The 26,195-nt window shown below is 42.2% G+C and overlaps 1 protein-coding gene across 1 annotated transcript in view; it reads left to right on the top strand.

The window, feature by feature from the left end:
- Positions 1–2,647: 2,647 nt before the first annotated feature.
- LOC126225244 (neuropeptide FF receptor 2-like) overlaps positions 2,648–26,195 on the top strand; it is a 245,209-nt gene continuing 221,661 nt past the window's right edge. The window contains exons 1-2 of the mRNA XM_049942211.1: positions 2,648–2,665; positions 2,754–2,954. Coding sequence (XP_049798168.1) covers positions 2,648–2,665; positions 2,754–2,954 — 219 coding nt within the window. The remainder of the gene's footprint in view (positions 2,666–2,753; positions 2,955–26,195) is intronic.

Raw genomic sequence — 26,195 nt, 5'->3', positions numbered from 1 at the left:
GCGCTGTTCTTAGCTGATGCAGTCTCCTTAAATTTCCTTACCCCAGAAATTGCTATATGAGAAACACTATCATTAGTGCTATTATTGTCATCGTTATTATTATTGTTGTTATTATTATTATTATTATCACTATTACTGGCAGCAGCAACAGCAATAGTACAGGTATTGCCAGTATCAACTTTATTAGCAAAGTCAGTATTATTTACTTGCATTTTCATTATAAACACTCAAATCATTTTAATACTGTTTTTATATTAAAATTGTTATGATGTACAAAAGTTACTGTATATATGAAAACCTGTTCAGATGTAAGAGAGGGCCTGATGGACCTAACCAGATCTCGTTAAATATATACGTAAAACTCATCGAGCACACAATACCCACGTGTGAAAGCTGAACGCTATCCTGGCAAGTAGAAGAACGGCTCTTTCACTCCTCCACAGTCGTCATTGCACTCCCAGTTCGAAACAGCTCCTTTGTTACGGGATACATCCAGTACCTGTCTATGGGTGATTGTGCTACTAATGGAGTCATCTGTATTAGCCTGACACAGCTTCAATACAGCCGCCGCTGCCTCTGCAACCTTTGTAGCGTTCAGAATGTGAAAGCTCATTTATTTTTTGTAGCTGCTACACTTTATGCTTCCAAGAAGCTAACATCTCACGATATTTTTGCGTAGGCTTCTGCGGCCAGACTCAGTCGACATAAAAGTTTTCTGGGTATGTTACCGTGTAATATTGTATATAACTACTGCTGGAGAAAACCGACGTTTCGGTCACGGTTGCCGCGGCGTTGTTCTGGATCTACTGGTGCGATCTAGATATGCAGCGTCCCTATATTTTGTTATTACTGTTCATTGCGCATGCGCATTACGTCATAATTTTAAAAAGACAGTTCATTTCATTGGTCACTTAAGAAAGAAGGAGAGGGAACTTTATTTTAACACGTTACTGCGGTGGAGGGAGAGCGTAACCTCTGTTATCTATTATGTGCCGTGACTGATGGTCACCGGCGAATGAGAAGTTGGCTCCTCATTGCCTCCTGGTTGCTGGCAGCCAAGATGTGGCAAGCCTGAGCCCATTCTCTCTGTTCATATTCTTAGGGTGTTTAAGCACTTCGAAGGCCTCTCTGATTTTGCGTCGGCTGCTTGGCCAACATACAGGCTTCGCTGAAATTTATTTCTTTTCCGAAATCTTGCTAATGTTCTGCCACTGCAGATTTGTTGTGTTGCCTCAGACCAATATAGCGCTCGTGTTCTCGATGCGTGTTGCTAGTGGCCTGCCAGTCTCGCCGATACATGCCTCTTCTCCACATTCGAATTCCACTTGTGCACGCCTGCAGTGTGTAATGCATCCACCTTGTCCTTAGTGAAGCCTAGTAAGTCCTGGATCCTGCGACCACTGTAGAAGACAGGCTGCACCCCAACCGGTGAAGGTGTTTGCCTCTTCGGTCACGTAACATTTTTCGCATAAGGTAAGCGCACTGGTGGAAGCAGTTTGTCTATTTCTTACTTACTCGCATTCGTCGACAAGACTGTGTGGATCAACTTATCGCTGTAGCCATTTGTTAGATACGTTGTGCGTAGCATTTTAAGCTCAGGTGTTAAGTTTTGAGCATCACTTAGGCGCTGCGCACTGATTTCCAAAGAACAGATGACCGAGTTCTTCTGAGCTTGGTAGTGGTAGGATTGAACGTGCAGATACCTATCCGTACGTGTAGGTTTGCGATATAGTCTGTGCCCCAGAGTGCCCTCCGTTGTCCTGTACACTTCGACGTCTAGAAATGGAATTGCACCATTCTTCTCTATTTAGAGCGTGAACTGTATCTTCCCGTGCATGTTGTTCAAATATTCGTGAAACTTCTGTGGCTCCGTTTCGTCATGTGGCCATATAGCGAACGTGTCGTCCACGTATCTGAACACTGCGGAAAAGAAATAATCCAGCGAACCCCGTGTGTTGGCCAAGCAGCTGGTTATGACGAAACGCAAAATCAGAGAGGCCACCGAAATACTTAAACACCCTAAGACCGCACTGGCAACAAGAGGCGCGAGCACTACCGGTGAGTAACTGCCGCCGCGCGGCCGACGTCCAGCAACTAGTAAACGGGAGCCAATTTCTCATTCGCCGGTGACCACCAATCGTGGCACACAATACAAGAGTCAATAGGCAACAGAGGTTACATTCTCCCTCCACCGCAGAAATCTATTAAAATGAAGTTCCCTCTCCTTCTTCCGTAATTGACCAATGAAATCAACTATCGTTTTAAAATTATGACCTAATGGTTCAAATGGCTCTGAGCACTATGCGACTTAACTTCTGAGGTCATCAGTCGCCTAGAACTTAGAACTAATTAAACCTAACTAACCTAAGGACATAACACACATCCATGCCCGAGGCAGGATTCGAACCTGCGACCGTAGCGGTCGCTCGGCTCCAGACTGTAGCGCCTAGAACCGCACGGCCACTCCGGCCGGCTATGACGTAATGGCATACTCAATAAACAGTAATAACAAAATAAAAGGGACACTGCATAGCTAGAACGCACCAGTAGACCCAGAGGAAGGCCGCTACAACCGTGGCCGAAACGTTGGTTTTCTCCAGCAGTAGTTTTATATAATATGACACGGTAGCATGCCCAGTAAACTTTTATGTCGATCTCACGATATGTTCCATTTTAGTTGATAGCTGAAATTCTTTTATCACCAGTAACCGACGCCCTCTTACGCCGAGGTAATGTACGGATGCTGGACATAGCGGCGTGGTCCTGTGTTGCAGGACATCCCGCTGCACGTGACGATGCTGACCTTCCTGCTGATGGCCACGGACCGCTACCGGCTGGTGCTGTACCCCTACAAACCACGCATCCCTGTCTGCATCTGCGCGCTGGGAACCTGGATGCTGGCCATCTGCATCGTGGTGCCATACCCCTTCTACATCACGTATCTCGATCTGGAGGTAAGTGACATGTATGTAAAAGGCGTCACAGGAAAGGAGCTACCTGCAGAACTATCTCACCCACAACACACGGTAATGAGTTCTCTCTCTCTCTCTATCTATCTCTCTCGCTCTCTTTCCTAGCATTTATTCCCTGATACGGAATCAGGTGTTCTTTTAACTTTGTGGCTGAATGCCATTCCTGCTCCCCAAGTGGGCAGTTAACCTTAGGGCAGGAAGTCTTGTACACTGTCTCACTATGAATCAAATACACTTTGAAGCTCCTTTACATATTAAAACTGTACGCCAGACCAGAACTCGAGCTATGGATTGGTGTCGTTTGCTCTAAAAGCTGAGTTATCCTAACACCCTAGCACAGTTCGCGACTCGCCCCCATGGTGTTTGTGTGCCAGTCCCATCCAGCATTTGCTTCGAGGGCAGTTCGTCAATTTTGTTTCGATATTTCAATCTGTAGAGCACTTCGCAGGCTCGATTCTCGCTCCACAACACAATATTATTCTGCGAGGAAGTTTCAGATCAGCACACATTCCGCTCCAGACCATAAATTCGTTCCGAGTATCGTGTCTTGTTCCTTGGTCAAGGACAGAGCTGTTTGTGCAGTAATTGCCAATATTAATTTTTTATTTATGCAACTGTTTAATCGACATACTCATGATGCAGTTAGTATCCCCAGTGTTTTCAATAGTTCTTTACGATGAGCTCAGCTACGATTTTTGGTTGTTGTTCTTATGCCCCTTTTCTACAGTTTGAAAACTGGGTTCATATGTTGTGCATTTCAGTTTACATGTGAGTAGCATGTAGCTATACACTCCTGGAAATGGAAAAAAGAACACATTGACACCGGTGTGTCAGACCCACCATACTTGCTCCGGACACTGCGAGAGGGCTGTACAAGCAATGATCACACGCACGGCACAGCGGACACACCAGGAACCGCGGTGTTGGCCGTCGAATGGCGCTAGCTGCGCAGCATTTGTGCACCGCCGCCGTCAGTGTCAGCCAGTTTGCCGTGGCATACGGAGCTCCATCGCAGTCTTTAACACTGGTAGCATGCCGCGACAGCGTGGACGTGAACCGTATGTGCAGTTGACGGACTTTGAGTGAGGGCGTATAGTGGGCATGCGGGAGGCCGGGTGGACGTACCGCCGAATTGCTCAACACGTGGGGCGTGAGGTCTCCACAGTACATCGATGTTGTCGCCAGTGGTCGGCGGAAGGTGCACGTGCCCGTCGACCTGGGACCGGACCGCAGCGACGCACGGATGCACGCCAAGACCGTAGGATCCTACGCAGTGCCGTAGGGGACCGCACCGCCACTTCCCAGCAAATTAGGGACACTGTTGCTCCTGGGGTATCGGCGAGGACCATTCGCAACCGTCTCCATGAAGCTGGGCTACGGTCCCGCACACCGTTAGGCCGTCTTCCGCTCACGCCCCAACATCGTGCAGCCCACCTCCAGTGGTGTCGCGACAGGCGTGAATGGAGGGACGAATGGAGAAGTGTCGTCTTCAGCGATGAGAGTCGCTTCTGCCTTGGTGCCAATGATGGTCGTATGCGTGTTTGGCGCCGTGCAGGTGAGCGCCACAATCAGGACTGCATACGACCGAGGCACACAGGGCCAACACCCGGCATCATGGTGTGGGGAGCGATCTCCTACACTGGCCGTACACCACTGGTGATCGTCGAGGGGACACTGAATAGTGCACGGTACATCGAAACCGTCATCTAACCCATCGTTCTACCATTCCTAGACCGGCAAGGGAACTTGCTGTTCCAACAGGACAATGCACGTCCGCATGTATCCCGTGCCACCCAACGTGCTCTAGAAGGTGTAAGTCAACTACCCTGGCCAGCAAGATCTCCGGATCTGTCCCCCATTGAGCATGTTTGGGACTGGATGAAGCGTCGTCTCACGCGGTCTGCACGTCCAGCACGAACGCTGGTCCAACTGAGGCGCCAGGTGGAAATGGCATGGCAAGCCGTTCCACAGGACTACATCCAGCATCTCTACGATCGTCTCCATGGGAGAATAGCAGCCTGCATTGCTGCGAAAGGTGGATATACACTGTACTAGTGCCGACATTGTGCATGCTCTGTTGCCTGTGTCTATGTGCCTGTGGTTCTGTCAGTGTGATCATGTGATGTATCTGACCCCAGGAATGTGTCAATAAAGTTTCCCCTTCCTGGGACAATGAATTCACGGTGTTCTTATTTCAATTTCCAGGAGTGTATCATACTGCCTATTACACACTGATGACATGCAAGTGACATTCTGTTTGTAAGGATATTTGTGTGTTCATTCACTTTAGCTGACAGTCAGTATTCATTCCTAGAAATTTTACATTTATTACACTGTCTGTAGAGCTACCATTTACATTTAGTTTGTTAGTGTAGTTTTCAATCTTCAAACTGAAGTTCATTGCATCTGTATTCTTTATGTTCAATGCTATTATATTGTGTATTGACCAATTGTAAACTACCCTGAGAGTTTGTTTTGCTTTCTCTGCAAGGAATTCTCTTGTTTTTTCAGTGGCTATAGTACTGTTTTCATCATTTCATCATCAACGAGAGTTTTCCCTGGAAAAGTGATCCTACCCCCCATGAATTCCTATATTAACGTATTTTGTCTCTGGCAAGTTTTTTACTAAAATTTTAGACTTTTTCCTTTTTTTTTTTTTGTCAGTCTTCAGATTGGTTTGATGCGGCCCGCCACGAATTCCTCTCCTGTGCTAACCTCTTCATCTCAGAGCAGCACTTGCAACCTACGTCCTCAATTATTTGCTGGATATATTCCAATCTCTGTCTTCCTCTACAGTTTTTGCCCTCTACAGCTCCCTCTAGTACCATGGAAGACAATCCCTCATGTCTTAACAGATGTCCTATCATCCCGCCTACTCCTTATCAGTGTTTTCCATATATCCCTTTCCTGTCCGATTCTGCGCAGAACCTCCTCATTCCTTACTTTATCAGTCCACCTAATTTTCAACATTGTTCTGTAGCACAACTTCTCAAATGTTTCGATTCTCTTCTGTTCCGGTTTCCTCACAGTCCAAGTTTCACTACCATACAATACTGTAACCCAGACGTACGTTCTCAGAAATGTCTTCCTCAAATTGAGGCCGATATTTGATATTAGTAGACTTCTCTTCGCCAGGAATGCCCTTTTTGCCAGTGCAAGTCTACGTTTGATGTCGTCCTTTCTCCGTTCGTCATTGGTTATTTTACTACTTAGGTAGCAGAATTCCTTAACGTCATCTACTTCGTGACCATCAATCCTGATGTTAAGTTTCTCGCTGTTCTCATTCCTACTATTTCTCGTTACCTTCCTCTTTCTTCGATTTACTCTCAATCAATACTGTGTACTCATTAGACTGTTCATTCCGTTCAGCAGATCATTTAATTCTTCTTCACTTTCACGCAGGATAGCAATGTCATCAGCGAATCGTATCATTGATATCCTTTCTCCTCGAATTTTAATTCCACTCCTTAACCTTTCTTTTATTTCCATCATTGCTTCCTCGATGTACAGATTGAAGAGTAGGGGCGAAAGGCTACATCCTTGTCTTACATCCTTTTTAATACGAGCGCTTCGTTCTTGATCGTCCACTCTTATTATTCCCTCTTGGCTGTTGTACATATTGTATATGACCCGCCTCTCCCTATAGTTTACCCCTAACTTTTTTTTAGAATTTCCAGCACCTTGCACCATTTTACACTGTTGAACGCTTTTTCCACGTCGACAAACCCTATGAACGTGTTTGATTCCATTATTAATCTGAACGTCAGAATTGCCTCTCTCGTGTCTTTACCTTACCTAAAGGCAAACTGATCGTCATCTAGCGCGCATCCTCAGTTTTCTTTTGCATTCGTCTGTATATTATTCTTGTAAGCAACTTGGATGCATGAGCTGTTAAGCTGATTGTGCGATAATTCTTGCACTTGTCAGCAAGTCGTTTTGTCGCCAGTTCCCCCAATGACTTTAGAAATTCTGATGGAATATTATCTACCCCTTATTTGATGTTAAGTCCTCCAAAGCTCTTTTAAATTATGATTCTAATTCTGGATCCAATATCTCTTCTAAATCGACTCCTGTTTCTTCTTCTATCACATCAGACAAATCTTCCCCCTCATAGAGGCTTTCAATGAATTCTTTCCACATATCCTCTCTCTCCTTTGAATTTAACAGTGGAATTCCCGTTGCACTCTAAATCTTATCGCCCTTACTTTTAATGTCACCGAAGTTAGTTATAACTTTCCTGTATATTGAGTCTGTCCTTCCGACAATAATCTCTTTTTCGATGTCTTCATATTTTTCCTGCAGCCATTTCGTCTTAGCTTCCTTGCACTTCCTATTTATTTCATTTCTCAGCGACTTGTATTTCTTCTGTATTCCTGAGTTTGCCAGAACATTTTTGTACATCCTGCTTTCACCGATCAATTGAAGTATTTCTTCTGTTACCTATAGTTTCTTTGCAGTTTCCTTCTTTGTACCTATATTTCCCTTCCCAGCTTCTGTGATGGACCTTTTCCTCTTCAACTGTACTGCCCACTGAGCTATTGCTTATTGCTGTATCTATACCCTAAATCACTTCAGGCAAATGCCGGGATGCTACCATTGAAAGGGCACGGTCGACATCCTTCCCAAATCAAATGAGACCGATGACCTCGCTGTTTTGTCTCTTCCCGGAACAACCCAGCCCAACAACTTCCAACTGTATTTCGTAATTCCTTAGTACTTTGGTATCCCACGTCTTTGCGTACTGATTCTTCCTGACTAATGTCTTTAACGTCACCCTACTCTTCATCACTATTGTGATCTGAGTCTATATCTGGTCCTGAGTACGCGTTACAAAAATGGTTCAAATGGCTCTGAGCACTATGGGACTCAACTGCTGTGGTCATCAGTCCCCTAGAACTTAGAACTACTTAAACCTAACTAACCGAAAGACAACACACACATCCATGCCCGAGGCAGGATTCGAACCTGCGACCATAGCAGTCGCACGGTTGCGGACTGCGCGCCTAGAACCGCGAGACCACCGCGGCCGGCTACTCGTTACAATCCAGTATCTGATTTCGGAATCTCTGTCTGACCATGATGTAATCTAACTAAAATCTTCCACTATCACCCGGTCTTTTCCGAGTATACGTCCCCCTCTTGTGGTTCTTGAACAGAGTCAATTAGTCATTCTCTTCTCTCATTCCTTGTCCTCAGCCCACATTCTCCTGTAACCCTTTCTCCCCTACAACTGCATTCCAGTTCCCCATGACCATTAGATTTATCTCCCTTTACATACTGTATTACCCTTTGAAACGTCCCCTTTGAAAAATTTATACACGACTGTGCTTATACTGAGACACAGTATTTTTAGCGCAACGCAATCTGACTTTCAAAATTCCCTACAAAAGAATGGCCCTGACTAACATTAAACTATACCTTTCACAAATCACTTACCTCACAAAAATCTTCGCTGCTCAAGCTACTGCAATACAGCGAGCGCCACTACTGCCAGCTAAATAAAAGATTCAAACTATGGAAGGCACTAACTACTGATAGGGATAGTTAGCAAATGAAAGATATTAATAGAGAACAAAGAATGTATTTACCTTGATATCATCATATATATAGCAGTTCATGACAAATTACAAAACTCCGCCATCTCTCTCCCCACATCCACCACTGCTGGCGGCTCACCTCCAACTGCGCAACGCTACGCGCTGTTCAGAGCCAGCTGCCTAACACTACAATGGCGAGTATTACAACAATGCAAAGCAGCCACAGACTGCACACAGCACAGCCAGTGATTTTCATACAGAGGTGGCGTTACCAATAAAAAAACCTAAACAGCCTACTTACATAGCCCCCATGCTCCCCACAAAAAATTTTACAAATTTTGTTGGGCACTGGCCAATACATATTTGTTAAAATTTTTCATAATCGTAATTACAATAACAAAGAAATCAAATGCACACACTTATTGATACAATGTTGGTCAAAAGCTAAAATTTTCTCACAGTCCATAAAGACAGCCCTGATTCATCACAGTAAAATTACAGTGTTTTTCTTTTTTTTTTTCAAAGTCTGAACAGTGAAAGAGAATGCACACAGAAGTAGTGGATTTCCATGCAGTCTTGAAGAAGTAGTGTCCTTCCAACGGAAAGACAGTGCTGACTCTTGACATGCTGACAGGTAATGGGCCACAACAGAGCAAACCCACAGCGGAGTCAGTCGAAGTTTTGAAGAGTATTGGTGGGTAGGTCATCACAGAGTAGACCCACTATAGTCCTGATAGAGATTACGGTATTGGTGGGCCACCAGAGGTGCAGACCCACTGCAGTCCTTGTGGAAATAATGGTATTGGTGAGTCATCAAAGGTGTAGACCCACTGTAGTCCTTGTAGAAATGACGGTACTGGTGGGCCACCAGAGGTGCAGACCCACTGTAGTCCTTGTAGAGATGGCCAGCAGCCATCTGTTGTGACTGTGCAGGTACACAATCACCATTGAAGAGTCTTGCGGATAATATAGCAAGTCCATAACCACCACTTGTGCACTCACAAAGTTTTTCGAATTGCCCTTAGAACCAGCAATGCTGTTATCCAGTCCCTTGCTGAATTATTAACACACGTGCAAACACTAACAGTCCCTACTTCTCACATATTGTCCATATACTATGACCAACAGAAACGTGTGCAGTGAGATGTAACTTACAAGTTACTTAATTTGATGAACTGCTGTCAATTACAATTTTATAACATGAGAATACAATTACAAAGATACAAAATACATCATTAAAGAACATAACAATACAGATAACATTTGTAGTAAAACAGGCTTTACAAAAGAATAGAAATAGACATATACGTCAATGTTACAGGAATTATGACATAAGTTCATACATAAAAGATCAGAATAACTTTTGAAACATCAACTTCACACCTAAGCATTAACACAGAACAGAAGAAATAATATCTAAGCATATTTACAAGTTAAATAACATATTATTAATACCAATTATATTTGAGGATAACAGTATTCCTCATCATAGTGAATGTAGCTTAGTATTAGAAGAAGAAAAATTCTATGAAACTACACAGAGACAGGAAGAAAACAAATGCACAAGGGTACACAAACACATAGGGGGATAACACAATGGAAAGGACAGGGTTCGTTTTCAGAGTAACTTTTGGTACTGCAGTCCAACCCAAGACTTCATTCCCTAGATCTTTCGTCTTATTTCCACATTTGTTTCCACCAAAAAAATCCTATTCAAGCATGCTTTCTGTATATATAGGTTCACATATTTCTTACCTCATTATTTATTTTCCATTATCTTACTTCATCATTTATTTCCAAGAAAATCCTACCTAAACCTGTTGTCCCTAAACCCTACTTTTTTTGGTTCATATCCTCTTTCAAAATACCCTTTTTTTTTGGCCAAAGCATTTTCTTTAAGCTTCTCAATGCATTTCTTCCAATCCATCATAGTTAGTTTCTTATATAGTCTACCCCCTCTTAAGCTAACTTAAATCTACTGAGCTCAGATATATATACCAATGGACGAGGCAATGCAGCATCACATAAAACAATTAATATAAACAGCAATGAAAAAAAACGCAGATTTGCGAAGCAAGCTGCATTAAGAAATTAGCAAAGCAATTGCAATATTACAACTAATCTAAGGCAATGTGCAGCAAACAATAAAAATAAATCATTAGTAAAACTGGCTTAACAGAATAATACAAAGTCAAATTCAATAACACTATGCCTGGCAAACAGCAGCAACTTATACCTAAACATGACATAGCTCAAGCAGAAAAAATATTACAGTAAAAATGGCCATGTATGTCACATCTTAACACTAGAGTGATGCATCACGAGAACTTACACTAGCAGATAAGTTACCAAATCGTAAAGAAATTATTTATGCAATTCCTGTGAAGGGAAATGTCTATTTATGTGCCCTCGTTTTCTTGGAAGTAGATCACAAAACTATTATTTACTGGATCTGTAGACAGAAAATATTTATATTAGTACATCTATAAAATTTTATTTTTACCAATGCTGAAGTGCAGCTAGAAACTAGATATTAAACAAAATGGGCAAAGCAAGGCGTGAAACGTCATTCACTAGCCATATGGCATTTCTCTCAATTAGCACGACAATAGCCGTGAAATGTTTCTCATCGTTTTCAAGTTCGACCGTGTCGTTTTTGCGATGCTTTCTACAAAGGAACGGCAATAGCGAGGATAATGGCCTCCCCTTTTTTTTTCTACCTGTGCCGCTGGAAGGCTAATGGCTTTTTTTCGGGCGGCTGTCGCCCTGGTGGGTGCCCGCGACTCAGCTTATAGTCAAAATCATCATGTCGGCGAGTCGCATATCGGTCATTGTTAGTTCGTGTCGGCCGTTCCATCTCAAAATTCGGTGCACATTGCCAGTTTCTTTCATAACTTCCGAAATGCCCTGTGTTATTATTTTGCGTCTTTTCCGTATTTCTAAGTCCCTCTTCCCGTGTTGGGGCGCGAGTGTTCTCTGAAATACGTAATTCTTGTATTACCTGTGTCAGCTGATCCTGTACTTCGCGGATTTCTCTTTGGTGTTGCGTATTAATTTGATTCAGATTTTGTTTCAGTTTCCTAATTTGTTCGCTCTCTTCTGTGTCATTAAAGACTACCGGTTTTGTGTCATTCAGATTATCATCTACCTTCGTAGATAAGTTAGTGAACTGATCCGAAAGTTCGGCTACTTTCTCCGATAGTGAACACATTTCCTCAGTGTGTTTTTCTGAACCAAGTTTCAGAGTGTCCATTTGTGTTGAAATCGAATCTACTGTGTCCTTTAAGTTTTCTTGAGTTTTTGCAAGTTGCGTAACCGAATCGGTAGATGCAACTGAGTCAATTTTAGCCGACAAGGTCTCATGATTTTCATGAACAATGGTTTGCAGTTCTTTTATGGCTGCTTCGTGATTCTGTAATGCATTTTCATGCCGCGAAAAAATAGGTTGAAAATGCTCACAAATTTGTGTTTTTACGTCATTACAGACTTTTTGACATTTCGATTCGATGTTATGTAACTCAGTAGTTAAATCTTCACGTGTTTGTTCAAGCGTGGTGTGAAGATTTTGTTCCATTGCGTCTAACTGTTGCTGTGTTTGTCTCTGGTGTTGTTCCATTGTGTCTAACTTTTGAAGATTTTGTCCCATTTGTTTCTGATTTTGTTCAAGCGTTGTGTCTAACTTTTGAAGATTTTGTCCCATTGCGTCTAACTGTTGCTGTGTTTGACTCTGATTTTGTTTCATTTGTCTCTAATTTTGTTCCATTTGTTGCATTAATTGCAATAATAATGTATTGGTGTCTGGAATCTGTTTCTCTATGCTTTTTGGCAGTGCATTTTCACCGGCAACAGACACATTTTGACAAGCAGAAAATGTGTCTTGACTCATTTGAGAAAACGGTGATGACCCAGAACCTGAATCTACAGTATTTGCGAAATTGTGTCCTGTCATTTCGGATTCCTGAGGCGAGCTGTTGCCGACCGACCGATCGATAATGCTTCCCTGCTCACTAATTGTTTCACTGTCTACGCCATTGTTTGCCGCCCGGTCCATTTCCCTATGCACAATTACCAAATTATTACTTTGAACATCAGTTAATTCATTACTCGGTGGCGCTGACACACTGCTTTCGTTTTCACTGTCATTTCGCAGTTTACTTTGGAGCCTAGTATTACGTTTTTCACACGCCATTATTGTCACACGACAACACAGAAAAACACAATTTGAAGAGCAAAAATAAGAGAACACATTAACATAACACTGAAAATAATATCTAGTTAAATGTAGCTGCGAAATACTTGGTGCCAATCTACATGCATGCCACAACTGTTTTACTGTACAACAATGAAAGACTGCAACTACAAAGGAGATTCTCTCTACAATTATGCGCTAGCAATAAACAAAATCTACACTAATTACACAAACTGCAAGAAAAAATCAGAAGATTCCAGTGAGGTATCCTGGCAGGGTCGCCATATGAAACGTCCCCTTTGAAAAATTTATACACGACTGTGCTTATACAGACACACAGTATTTTTAGCGCAACGCAATCTGACTTTCAAAATTCCCTACAAAAGAATGGCCCTGACTAACATTAAACTATACCTTTCACAAATCACTTACCTCACAAAAATCTTCGCTGCTCAAGCTACTGCAATACAGCGAGCGCCACTACTGCCAGCTAAATAAAAGATTCAAACTATGGAAGGCACTAACTACTGATAGGGATAGTTAGCAAATGAAAGATATTAATAGAGAACATAGAATGTATTTACCTTGATATCATCATATATATAGCAGTTCATGACAAATTACAAAACTCCGCCATCTCTCTCCCCACATCCACCACTGCTGGCGGCTCACCTCCAACTGCGCAATGCTACGCGCTGTTCAGAGCCAGCTGCCTAACACTACAATGGCGAGTATTACAACAATGCAAAGCAGCCACAGACTGCACACAGCACAGCCAGTGATTTTCATACAGAGGTGGCGTTACCAATAAAAAAACCTAAACAGCCTACTTACACCTTTCAGTATCTTCATACACTTTCTCTATCTCTTCATCTTCAGCTTGCGCCATCGGCATGTGTACCTGAACTAAGTTTTCTGTGTTGTTTGGCTGTCGATTCTGATAAGGACAACCCTGTCACTGAACTGTTCACAGTAACACACGCTCTGCCCTACCTTCCTATTCATAACGAGTTCTACTCCCGTTATACTATTTTCTTCTGCTGTTGATATTACCCTATGCCCATCTCACCATAAATCATTGTCTTCTTTCCATTTCACTTCACTGACCCCTACTATATCTAGACTGAGCCTTTGCATTTCCCTTTTCAGATTTTCTAGTTTCCCTACCACGTTCAACCTTCTGACATTCCACGCCCAGACTTGTAGAACGTTGTCCTTTCGCTGATTATTCAGTCTTTTTCTCATGGTAACCTCCGCCTTGGCAGTCTCCTCCTGGAGATCCGAATGAAGGACTATTCCAGAATCTTTTGCCAATGGAGAGATCATCATGACACTTCTTCAATTACAGGCCACATGTCCTGTGGATACACGTTACATGTCTTTAATGCAGTGGTTTCCATTGCCTTCCACATGCCGTTGATCATAGCTGATTCTTCAGCCGTTAGGGGCAGTTACCCATCCCTAGGACAAAAGGGTGTCCTGAATCTCTGTCCATTTCTGCGCCCTCTTTGACAGAATGAAAGTGACTTGTTATGCCGGAAGTCTTCGGCTGCCAATGCTGATTATTAATTAAAATTCAAGCTCCGGTGGAACTTGAACCGAAGACTTTCTGGTATGAATCAAAGACGCTACCCCTAGACCACGGGTGTATTTTAGACTTACTTTGATTTATATTGTGCCTCTAGTCGTTGTACCTGATTGTTGCGTATGATGAATATTAATCATCGATAACCCCCCTTGTTCCTAATGCTTGCAGCTTATTTAGTAGACACTCGCGGTCAAGCGTATCAAAAGCCTTAGAAAGATTTAAACTATGCCTGGGACATTCTCATCTTTGTCAAGAACATCAAGTACCACTTTTGCGAATTCTGCTATGGCTGATTCCGTACTTCTACACTTCAGAAACAAGTAATTCAATAATTTTGGAGAATGGTGACTCTTGGCAAGTGGGTCGGCAATTTTCTGTATCTTCTGCATTACCTGTCCTTAGCAGAGGTACAACTCTTAGTGTCTTAAATACTCTGGAAATTTCCCTGATGTGAAGCATTCGCTTACCATGTTTGTAATGGAGCTTGTATAGTCTCTATCGCTTCAAGCACACTTGTTGGACCTCAGTCTAAGACTAATAACTTTTATCTTTTCCGTTTTTGTACAGTTTTACTGACTTCATACTCTGTGGTTGGTAGCGACATTATTGTACTTAGACCATAATTATTTGCAGGTGTTATAATGGTTTTTGCGAATTTTTGCTGTTACTCCTCTGCAATACTTGAAAAATGCTCATTCACATTGTCTGCTATATGGTGTGGATAATTTTTGCTGTATCGCCCTCCCTTATGTGGTTGTTGTTATGTCTATGTTTATCTCTGCTGTATCGCCCTCCCTTATGTGGTTGTTGTTATGTCTATGTTTATCTCTCCCTGTTACCTTTTTTATGACATCCAAGAGTGATTTTCTTTTATTCCCTCCATTGTGTATTACTTTTTCATTAAATGACTTTTTCGCATCAGTCAGAACCCTCCTCTAAATCTTTTTGTACCAATGACATAAATTCAAGAAATCTTGGTCATTAGGACTCTTTTTCATGGAACTGAGGTACTGAAGAGTTCAGGAGGACATCTTAATATCTGCTGTTATCGATTTGTTTTTATGAGACATTTATAGTGACGTGGGTACTTTTGTAAATGACTTTCCAAAGTGCATTTAAAGTAAGACTGAGAATTTAGCGACTTTCACGTTTACATTGGTTTCTCTAAACACTTCATCCCAGATTTACTTTGCTAGGTCTTTTGAAAAATTTTGTATTTATATTACATATCTTGTCACCTTGCACATTATGGATTTTTTCCATACCTGATTTTAGTGTTTCTGTTTGTGGTAAAATGTCTGTTATGCCACGATCTTTTACAGTTACATCTCGCTTTACCCTGTTGTCCCTACTTCGTACTATCAGTACTTGGTCATTGGAAAGTAATAATGAATAGATAGCAACATGCTGGAAAGGAAAACCTATGCCTTTCCTGTATATATATTACAAATCTATATATTAAATAGGGTCCTTTGGATGTTTGGAATGACTCACTCACCATTCACTTTATTTCAAATAGTAGGTGTGATTCGTTGCATATTCTTCAGATTAGAGACATTTTCTGTGTTCATATACCTATAGTGAGTTTATTGGTATAAATAATGCGTTTCTTTGCGCCAGGATTAACCGTTCATAGCAGTACACTTCTGAATCTTACAGAAATTAATCAAACTCCTTCCATTATCGTTTTCTACCTCATCTCCCCATGGTCCTACAACGTCATTTTATTCTTCTCTCCATGGTCCTACAACGTCATCATTTAATGTTCTTACAATTCTTCTATTTAAATCCCTCATTATCAACAATTCACTCGTCCGCAGCTCGTGGTCGTGCGGTAGCGTTCTCGCTTCCCACGCCCGGGTTCCCGGGTTCGATTCCCGGCGGGGTCAGGGATTTTCTCTGCCTCGTGATGACTGGGTGTTGTGTGATGTCCTTAGGTTAGTTAGGTTTAAGTAGTTCTTAGTTCTAGGGGACTGATGACCATAGACGTTAAGTCCCATAGTGCTCAGAGCCAACAATTCACGTTCGTCTCAAAATTCGTCAACCACTTGTTGTAGGTCATCGAAGAAGTCTCAAGAGGGTCGCCTAAGTTAGGACTATACACTCCAGTTATTTTCAGTTTTATTCCATAAAGCCGGCCGGTGTAGCCGAGAGGTTCTAGGAGCTTCAGAGTGGAACCGCGCGACCGCTACGGTCGTAGATTCGAATCCTGCCTCAGGCATGGATGTGTGTGATGTCCTTAGGTTGGTTAGGTTTAAGTAGTTTTAAGTACTGGGGGACTGATGGCCTCAGATGTTAAGTCCCATAGTGCTTAGAGCCATTTTTTATTACATAAATTTTTATTGTTATGCTCGTTATTCTTTCATTTACTTCCTTTCAGTTATTTATTCTTTTTTTCCATTTCCTTCTTATAACATCACCTGTCTCTTACTTTACTCTTTTAGCTTTTTCCACTCCACTACAAAACAGAATACAGTCTCCAATTACTTCTTGTCACATCCTTTCTTTTTCGATCCTCTAATTACCATGATATCCACTTTCGTTTCCTTAATTATATTCTCAATTGTCCCCGCTAACCTCTGTACATTCCATCCGGCTTTCTTATTTGTCCTTGCCGGGTTGGGATGCCAACACTCCCCGCCCTCCTGCTGAACTCCTAACCTCGAGGACGAGGATTTTTACTGGGGGTTCCCTTCCCTAGGGAAGCTGCCTACACAATAGTATAGCACATAGCAGCCCAATCAGTCAAACAAATCACCTTGCACTGTACGTCGTTGAGCATTGTCCTGCAAAATGATGGTCAGATGCATAAAGAGTCATCACTTCTGTCTCTGTGCTGTTCGTTTTTGGAACACAACCTACGACCAGCTTAGAGACAGAAGTGATGTCAGTTTCTGCAGGACCTGACCATCACTTTGCAGGACAATGCTCAAGCACATACAGTGCAAGCTGTTACTGATTTGTTTGACTGATGGAGCTGCTAAGTGCTGCACCACTTACTGCACTCTCCTGCCTTAAGTCCTCGTGAGTTCAACTCGATTTCTAAACTGAAGGAAACACTTCACAGTATTCGCTTCAGAACTGCTACAAATTCGTAGGGCAATAGACCGCGCCACTCGAACTGTCAACACAACTGGCACTGCTAAGAGTATCTTACGACTTTCACATAACTGGAAACGGGTTATACACTATGTTGGTGACTACCTTGAAGGCCAGTATAACTTTGAAACACGTATCTATTTCATACGAGCTGTAAATAAATAGTTGCCACTATTAAAGTTCCAACCCTCGTATTAAGTACCACAGTCAACAACATATTTTAATTACCAAATAAATAGGCTTCCCTTTCTTTCCCTTACATATTCTCTAGAAGTCCGTGATAAGATTGCTCCAATGCTTAAACTTCACTTATTTGCATACTTCTATGTGTAAGGTGCTGGAAACTTCACGTGTTAACAATCTGACTCGTGAAACACTTGAAAATATTGGAGATATATTTGTACCTTTTGAATTAAAATTAGTGTTTGGACCCTCTTCCTATCTGTGGAAGAAAGCTTTGTCTTTTCTGGGAATAAAAAGGAAAATGGTAGAAAAACGAATTCTTCATGGACTTGTTACTCCGTGTGTGACAGAAACTGTAATTTTTTTTATTTGCGGTCTTTCATGTGGACCTGCATCTTACTAACATATTAAAGGAATATGGCTATAAAGTTTTTCCCAGAAACTAGAAAATTCGTTCTTCAGTGTTCACGTGTAATGCCTCTAATACCGCACATAAAGCAAGTTTAGGGTGATAAGTAAAATTCAGTTTTGCCTCTGGATCCCGTGGCAGGTAGTGCACATTTTGGAAACGATCTTCTCCGTTACGAATAATGCATATCTCAAATATATATACATTTTCGAAAAACATTCAATAATGTACCGTAATGAGGTCAAATAAATAAAATTTGCTCCACAAAAGCATCTAGCTGACTTGACGACGGAACCGAGGCCTCGACCACCATATTATTCGGGATAGAGAACAATCGACCAAGACAGCTTCAGGTATATCACAAAGTCACAGGCTACAACCATTTTTCTTCAATACATTACATGAAATTCTTTAGCTTATGCGATTCTGTTTTAGTGTGAGGGCTATCAGCTGAGTGCAAAAACATGTACCTGCCGATACTAATATTAACACTGTTACAGTTCCGATTGCGCTGACAAGGCATTAATTCAGTGCAAACACCCAGATTCAGCGATGTATGGTAATATTAAACAGATTGATCACTATGTGTTACAATCTTAGATATCATTTCGTCGATGGCGCATTGGGCAACTGCAGCTTGTCTATGAAAGATAGCGTCTACAAAACTATATTCTGTCGAAAATTGAGGTTGTGGCTACACAGAAATAGGTTGATTATTACACTAAAGTGAAAATAGCAACAAGCCACTGTAATATTGCTCAGCCGGTAACGACGCTATTCATCCCTAACAAATTGCAGTGTTAACTGTGGCTGGTTGCTGTTTTTACTTTCGTGCAATAACTAACACGTATACAAAGTGTGTAAGAGCCATCCCAAAATATTACAACAGTTTTTTATATCCTCACACGTAGGTTTGTATCGACAGGGTACGCGATTATGTAAACAGGAACCTTACCTATCAACTCTAACTTGTTCTTCTTCATTAAATGAGAATCATATTGACGCAATGAACAGCGTGATATGCTAATTACGCACATCAACTCCACGATGTAACCCTCAATCTGGAAGTCAAGGGAGCCATAGAGGAATCAAAAAAAAATGGTTCAAATGGCTCTGAGCACTATGGCACTTAACATATATGGTCATCAGTCCCCTAGAACTTAGAACTACTTAAACCTAACTAACCTAAGGACAACACACAACACCCAGTCATCGATTTCAACCAGGCATGGCAAGCACATCAGTTTTGTCTAGAACGATGCACTGTAGGGTTAAGAATCACCTACCTACAATGGTGATGGTACTGGAGATGAAAATGGTTTGATATAGGGATGGACAGGAAGGAGGGGAAGAGATGGGCAAAGGGATGGGGACAGAGGAAGTGGACAACAATATGGTTGGAGATACGGACAGAGAGGTTAGGGAATTAACAGAGAGTTGGACAGAGAAAAGAGGTAAGAGAAAATGGTCAGAGAGTGGGGAATTGATGGCCACAGAAGAGGAGAAGATAGAAAAGGGGAGGGGGAGGTGCAGGAGACAAGATGGATATGGATAAGGGAAGATCCCTCCCCCCATGAAACACTGACTTTGCCATTGGTAGGGAGACTCGCGTGCCTCAGTGATACAATTAGCCATTCTGTAGGTGCAACCACAATGGAGGGGTATCTGTTGAGAAGCCAGACAAACGTGTGGTTCCTGAAGAGGAGCAGCAGCCTGTTCAGTAGTTGCAAAAGCAACAGTCTGGATGACTGACTGACCTGGCCTTGTAACATCAACCAAAACGTCCTTGCTGTGCTGGTACTGAAAATGGCTGAAAGCAAGTGTAAACTACAGCTCTAATTTTTTCCGATTACATGCGGCATTACTGTACGGTTAAATGATGATGTCGTCCTCTTGGGTAAACTATTCTGGAGGTAAAATAGACCCCCATTCGGAACCCCAGGTGGGGACTACTCAGGAGGAGCACAGGGTGGTGACAGGAGGATGTCGTTATCAGGAGAAACAAAACTGGCTTTCTACAGATCGGAGCGTGGAATGTCAGATACGTTAATCGGTCAAGTAGGTTAGAAAATTTAAAAAGGGAAATGGACAGGTTAAAGTTAGATATAGTGACAATTGATTAAGTTCAACGGCAGCAGGAATGGGGCTCCTGGTCAGGGTTATAAATACAAAATCAAATAGGGGTATGCTGGAGTAGGTTTAATAATGAATAAAAAGCAGGAACGTGGATAAGCTACTACGAACAGCATAGTGAACGCAATACTTTAGCGAAGATAAACACGAATCCCACGCCTACCACAGTAGTACAAGTTTATATGCCAAATAGCTCCACAGATGTTGAAGAGATCGAAGAACTGTATGATGCAGTTAAAGAAATTATTCGTGTAGTTAAGGGAGACGAAGATTTAATAGTCATGGGGAACTGAAATTCGATAGCAGGAAAAGGCAGAGAACGAAAAGTAGTAGGTGAATACGAACTGGGGGTAAGGAATGAAAGATGGAGCCACCTGGTAGAATTTTGCACAGAGCATGACTTTATCATTCAGCTTAAGAAACACAAAAGAAGGCTGTATACGTGGAATAGGTCTGGACCCACCCATAGGTTTCAGACAGATTATGAAATTGTAAGACACAGATTTAGGAACCAGGTTTTAAATCGTAAGACATTGCCAGGGGCGGGTGTTATCAATTTTAGATTAAAACTGAAGAAACTGCTAAAAGGTAGGAATTTAAGGAGATGAGAGCTGGATAAACTGAAAGAATCAGAGGTTGTAGAAAGTTTTAGAGAGAGCATTAGGGAACGGTTGACAAGAACAGGAGAAAGAAATACAGTAGAAGAAGAATGGGTAGATTTGGCAGATGAAATAATGAAAGCAACATAGGATCAAGCAGGTAAAAAGAGGAGAGTTATTAGAAATCCTTGAGTAATAGAAGATATGCGGCGTTTAATTGATGAGAGAACAAAATATAAAAAATGCAGTAAATGAAGCAGGCAAAAAGGAATACAAACGTCTCAAAAATGAGAGCGACTGGAAGTGCAAAATGGCTAAGCAGAGTTGGTTAGAGGACAAATTTAAGGATGTAGAAGCATTTATCACCAGAAGTAAGATCGATAGTGCCTACAGGAAAACTAAAGAGACCTTTGCCGAAAAGAAAACCACGTCTATGAATATCAAGAACTCAGATGAAAAATCAGTCCTAAGCAAAGAATAGAAAGCAGAAATATGGAAGGAGGACATAGGGGGTCTATAGAAGGGTGAATATGCTTGTGGGCAATATTATGGAAATGGTAGAGGACGTAGATGAAGATGAAATGGGAGATGCGATACTGCATGAAGAATTTGACAGAGCACTGAAAGACCTAAGTCGAAACAAGGTCCTGAGAGTAGACATCATTCCGTTAGAACTATTGATCGCCATGGGAGAGCCAGCCATGACAAGACTCTTCCATCTGGTGAGCAAGATGTATGAGACAGCCGGAAGACCCTCAGGCTTCAAGAAGAATATAATAATTCCAATCCCGAAGAAAGCAATTGTTGAAAGATATGAAAATGACCGAACTGTCTAATAAGTCACGGTTGCAAAATAATAACACGAATTCTTTACAGACAAATGGAAAAACAGATAGGAGTCGACCTTGGGGGAGATCAGTTTCGATTCCGTAGAAATGTTGGAACACTTGAGGCAATAAACTTATAAGGTAAATAAAGAAAACGCAAACCTACATTTCCAGCATTTGTAGAATTATAGAAAGCTTTTAACAATGCTGACTGGAATACTTTCAAATTCTGAAGGTAGCAGGGATAAAATACAGGGAGTGGAACGCTATTTACAATTTTTACAGAAATCAGATGGCAGTTATAGGAGTCGAGGGCCATGAAAGGGAAACACTTGTTGAGAAGGGAGGGAGGCCGGGTTGTAGCATATCCCCAAAGTTATTCAATCTGTATATTGAGCAAGCAGTAAGGGAAACAAAAGAATAATTTAGTGTAGGAATTAACATTCATGGAGAAGAGATAAAAACTTTGAGGTTTGCCAGCGACATTGTAATTCTATCAGATACAGCAAAGGACATGGAAGAGCAGCTGAACGGAATGGACAGTGTCTTGAAAGGAGGATATGAGACAAACACCAACAAAAGCAAAACGAGGATAATGGAATGTAGTCGAATTAAATCAGGTAAGGCTGAAGTAATTACATTAGGAAATGAGACACTTAAAGCAGTAGATGAGTTTTGCCACTTGGGGAAAAAAGTAACTGATGATGGTCAAAACAGAGAGGATATAAAATGTAGACCAACTATTGCAAAGAAAGCTTTTCTGAAGGAGAGAAATTTGTAAACATCGAGTTTAGATTTAAATGTCAGGAAGTTCTTTGTGAAAGTATTTGTATAGAGCATAGCTACGTATTGAAGTGAAACGTGAATAAATAGTTTAAACAAGAAGAAAATAGAAGCTTTCGAAATGTGGTGCTACAGAAGAACGATGAAGATTAGATGGGTAGATCACGTAACCATGAGGAGGTACTGAATAGAAGAGAAGAGCAATTTGTGGCACATTTTGATTAGAAGAAGGGTTCAGTTGGTAGTATACGTCCTGAGGCATTAAGGGATCACAAATTTAGTATTAGAGGGAAGCTCGGCGGGGGGCCGGGGGGGGGGGGGCGGGGAATAAAATCGTAGAGGAAGACCAAGAAATGAATACACTAAGCAGATTCAGAAAGATGTAGGTTTCAGTAGTTGTGTTGTATTGTAAACGACGGAGAGGCTCCATCCCCACCGCAGCCACAGTGGTCCACAACCCCACGACGACTACCACAGTCCACTTCACCCCTCCGCTGCCCTACACCGAACCCAGGATTATTGTGCGGTTCAGCCCCCGGTGGACCACCCAGGGAACGTCTCACACCAGACGAGCGTAACCCCTATGTTTGCGTGGTAGAGTAATGGTGGTGTACACGTACGTGGAGAACTTGTTTGCGCAGCAATCTCCGACATAGTGTAGCTAGGCGGAATAAGCGGAACCAGCCTGCATTCGCCGTGGCAGATCGAAAACCGCCTATAAACCATCCACAGACTGGCCGGCTCACCGGACCTCGACACAAGTCCGCCGGGCGGATTCATGCCACTGCCAGGCGCTCCTTCCCTCCAGGAAAGCCGTGCTTTAGGCGCATGGCCAACCGGGCGGGCTTGCAGTAGTTACTCGGAGATGAAGAGGCTTTCACAGGATGGAGTAGCATGGAGAGCTGCATCAAAGCAGTCTCTGGACTGAAGACCACAACAACAAACAATGGGAAGGTGAAGAAATATAAGAACATGAGGAAGTAGGTGGAAGAGGGTGACTTTGTGATGAGATTGATGGAGGAGGGGTTGTGGGGTGGCCGACGGAAGGGGGCCCAGGTTGTCGGTAGGCAGGCGGAAGGGGAGAAAGTGTAGTAGAAACGCAAAGGTAGGTAAGAGGAGGAATTTCCATTTTTCATGGTTATTTTAATGTGTTTCTTTCTGGTTTTGCATGATAACAAACAGCATTGAACGAGAGATGTACACTAAGATAAATAAAACGGCATACCACCAAGGAATTATCCTAATGGGACGTTAATCGGCAGATATGATGTACATTTGCTGTCAAATATGACTACGATTTCAGAAAAACTGGATGATTTATTTAAGAGAAAGAGCCTCACAAACTGAGCAAGCCAGTAATGTGTTGGGCCCTTATGCCCTAGTTACTTGACTTGCTACTTATAGATATTATTGGATGTCCTTCTGAGGACTATCGTGCCAGTTTGTATCCAGTCGCCGCCTTCCATCGACGAATCCTGAGTTGGCTGGATAACCCTGCCCGTAATGCTTCAAGGCAAACACGAAGACAAGCAGAAGAAACTCTCGCCCTGTGTGGGCGAGCACTATCGTGCTGAAATGTAACCCTAGGATGGCTTGCCATGAAGGGCAGCTAAACGTGGTATAGAATATCGTCGATGTACCGTTGTGCTGTAAGGGTGCCGTGGGTGACAACCAAAAGAGCTCTGCTATGAATGAAATATCACCCCAACCCATCGCTCCTCGTGTCGAGACGACAGTCAGATCGGTATCCCACCGCTAATCTATAAAAACTATTTGATCACTCATATTTGGTAATACCACTTATTCGTGTATGCATTTTACGTTTTGATAAGGGAAGACATTTTTTCGCAAAAGGTACCACAACTCTATATATTTTAACAATCATTAATTTGTCCAGTGTCAGCTGCATGGCATATATATTGGTCGTAGGAGGAAGTGCAGCTGTTAAAATACTACAGTTAGGAACGAGAAGAGCGGTAATCAAACCCTGTTCGACCAGCCGTACGTAGACTTCCCATAACGTCACGAAATCACTTAAGACGAAATCAGGAGTAGTACAAATGAAAAGAACACGACGTTTCCTTTATTATCTTTGTCCAATCTAAGCTAACAATTCGCCTCTATATACCTCGTTGTCGTCGGACAGTTAACGGTGATCTTCCTTGAAACTTCCTGGCAGATTAAAACTGTGTGCCGGACAGAGACTCGAAATCGTGCTTGGGTTACTCAGATGGTAGAGCACTTGCCCGCTGAAGGCGAAGGTCCCGAGTTCGAGTCTCGGTCCGGCACACAGTTTTAATCTGCCAGGAAGTTTCATATCAGCCCAAACTCCGCTACAGAGTGAAAATCTCATTCTGGTAATTTTCCTTCCTTCCTTCATTGATCGTCGAATGATGCATCGATAGTGTATCTCAGACGGGAGTTAAGTGTTAGATCAAGGTGTCTGCAATTTCCATTCTTTTAATCCTCTCTTACGCAGTAAGAGCGTCGTCATTATTCGTTTATTTAAGACGATACTTGAATAAGTAATTCCTGACCTAATTACGTTAACTTATTCTCTATTTTATTTACAACGAAGTCTTGTTTGTTATTGTAAACGAGAAATGAATTAAATATTGAATCACTGTCTTTTAATCTCATTCATTGTAGACAATATCTACTTAAAATACTGACCATCAGAGAAACACTACCTCTGTTACATATCTGTGGAAGTTTTATTAGACATTTTGCTGTGAATTACCGCTGAACGGTAACATACCTGAAGAACATATACGAGACCCTCATATGAGGGCAATCCCAAAAGTAAGGTCTCCTATTTTTTTATAAGTACATAGACCTGTTTGTTTCTACAATGGTTTACATCAGTTTATAGCTTGAACATTTAGCTACTTTTCGACATAAGCACCATTTCTGTCGATGCATTTTGTAAACGCTGTGGCAGTTTTTGTATGCCCATGTCATACCAGCTCGCCGCCATGCTGTTCAGAAAGTTATGAACCTCTTCTTTCACTTTGTCGTCGGAGCTGAATCGCTTTACGGCCAAATGTTCTTTTAACCTAGGGACCAGGTGATAGACACTGGGCGCCAAGTCAGAACTATAGGGTTGGTGGGTGATTATGTGCCACTGAAACTGTTGCAGGAGAACAATCGTTTGCCGAGTGATGTGTGGGCGAGCGTTGTCATAGAAAATGTGTACGCCCTTGCTCAAAGTTACTCTTCTCCGGTTCTGAATTGCCCGTTTGAGTTTTTTCAGAGTCTCACAGTACCCGTCAGCGATAACTGTGGTGCCAGCGATCCAGCTCCGAGGTGAAAGAAGAGGTTCATAACTTTCTCAACAGCATGACGGTGAGCTGGTATGACATGGGCATACAAAAACTGCCACAGCGTGTACCAAAATGCATCGACAGAAATAGTGATTATGTCAAAAAATAGCTAAACGTTCAAGCTATAAACTGATGTAAACCATTTCAGAAATAAACAGGTCTATGTACTTATAAAAAAATAGGAGACCTTACTTTTGGAGTTACCCTCGAAAATGTCAAAAGCACGGAGTATCTTCCTCTCAGCTTCGTTGTGAATTGCAGACTTAATAACTCAGAGCATATGACGCAGTGGATGTCGGAAGTGCATTTGAGCAGTGTTGTGAGAGAATCAGATTTTCGTTGAACCCTGACGTTTTTCCCCTCTGACTCGGGTAAGAGGATTATCGCCAGCCGCCTGTGGTGTTCGGTAGCAGCGTAAATCTCATCACCTCGAGCCCAGTGGAGGACCTCTGCCCTAGACGAACACGTCCGAGAGTGCGAGCGGCAGCTGCGAAATTAAATGGACCCTCCACGGGATTCCGCCCCCAGCAAGCGTGAAATCAGGATCAAAGTG

Source organism: Schistocerca nitens, chromosome 1 (assembly GCF_023898315.1).
Source record: "Schistocerca nitens isolate TAMUIC-IGC-003100 chromosome 1, iqSchNite1.1, whole genome shotgun sequence".
NCBI lineage: Eukaryota > Metazoa > Arthropoda > Insecta > Orthoptera > Acrididae > Schistocerca > Schistocerca nitens.
The sequence above is the reverse complement of the archived record's forward strand: the minus strand, read 5'-3'. Positions and strand labels throughout refer to the sequence as shown.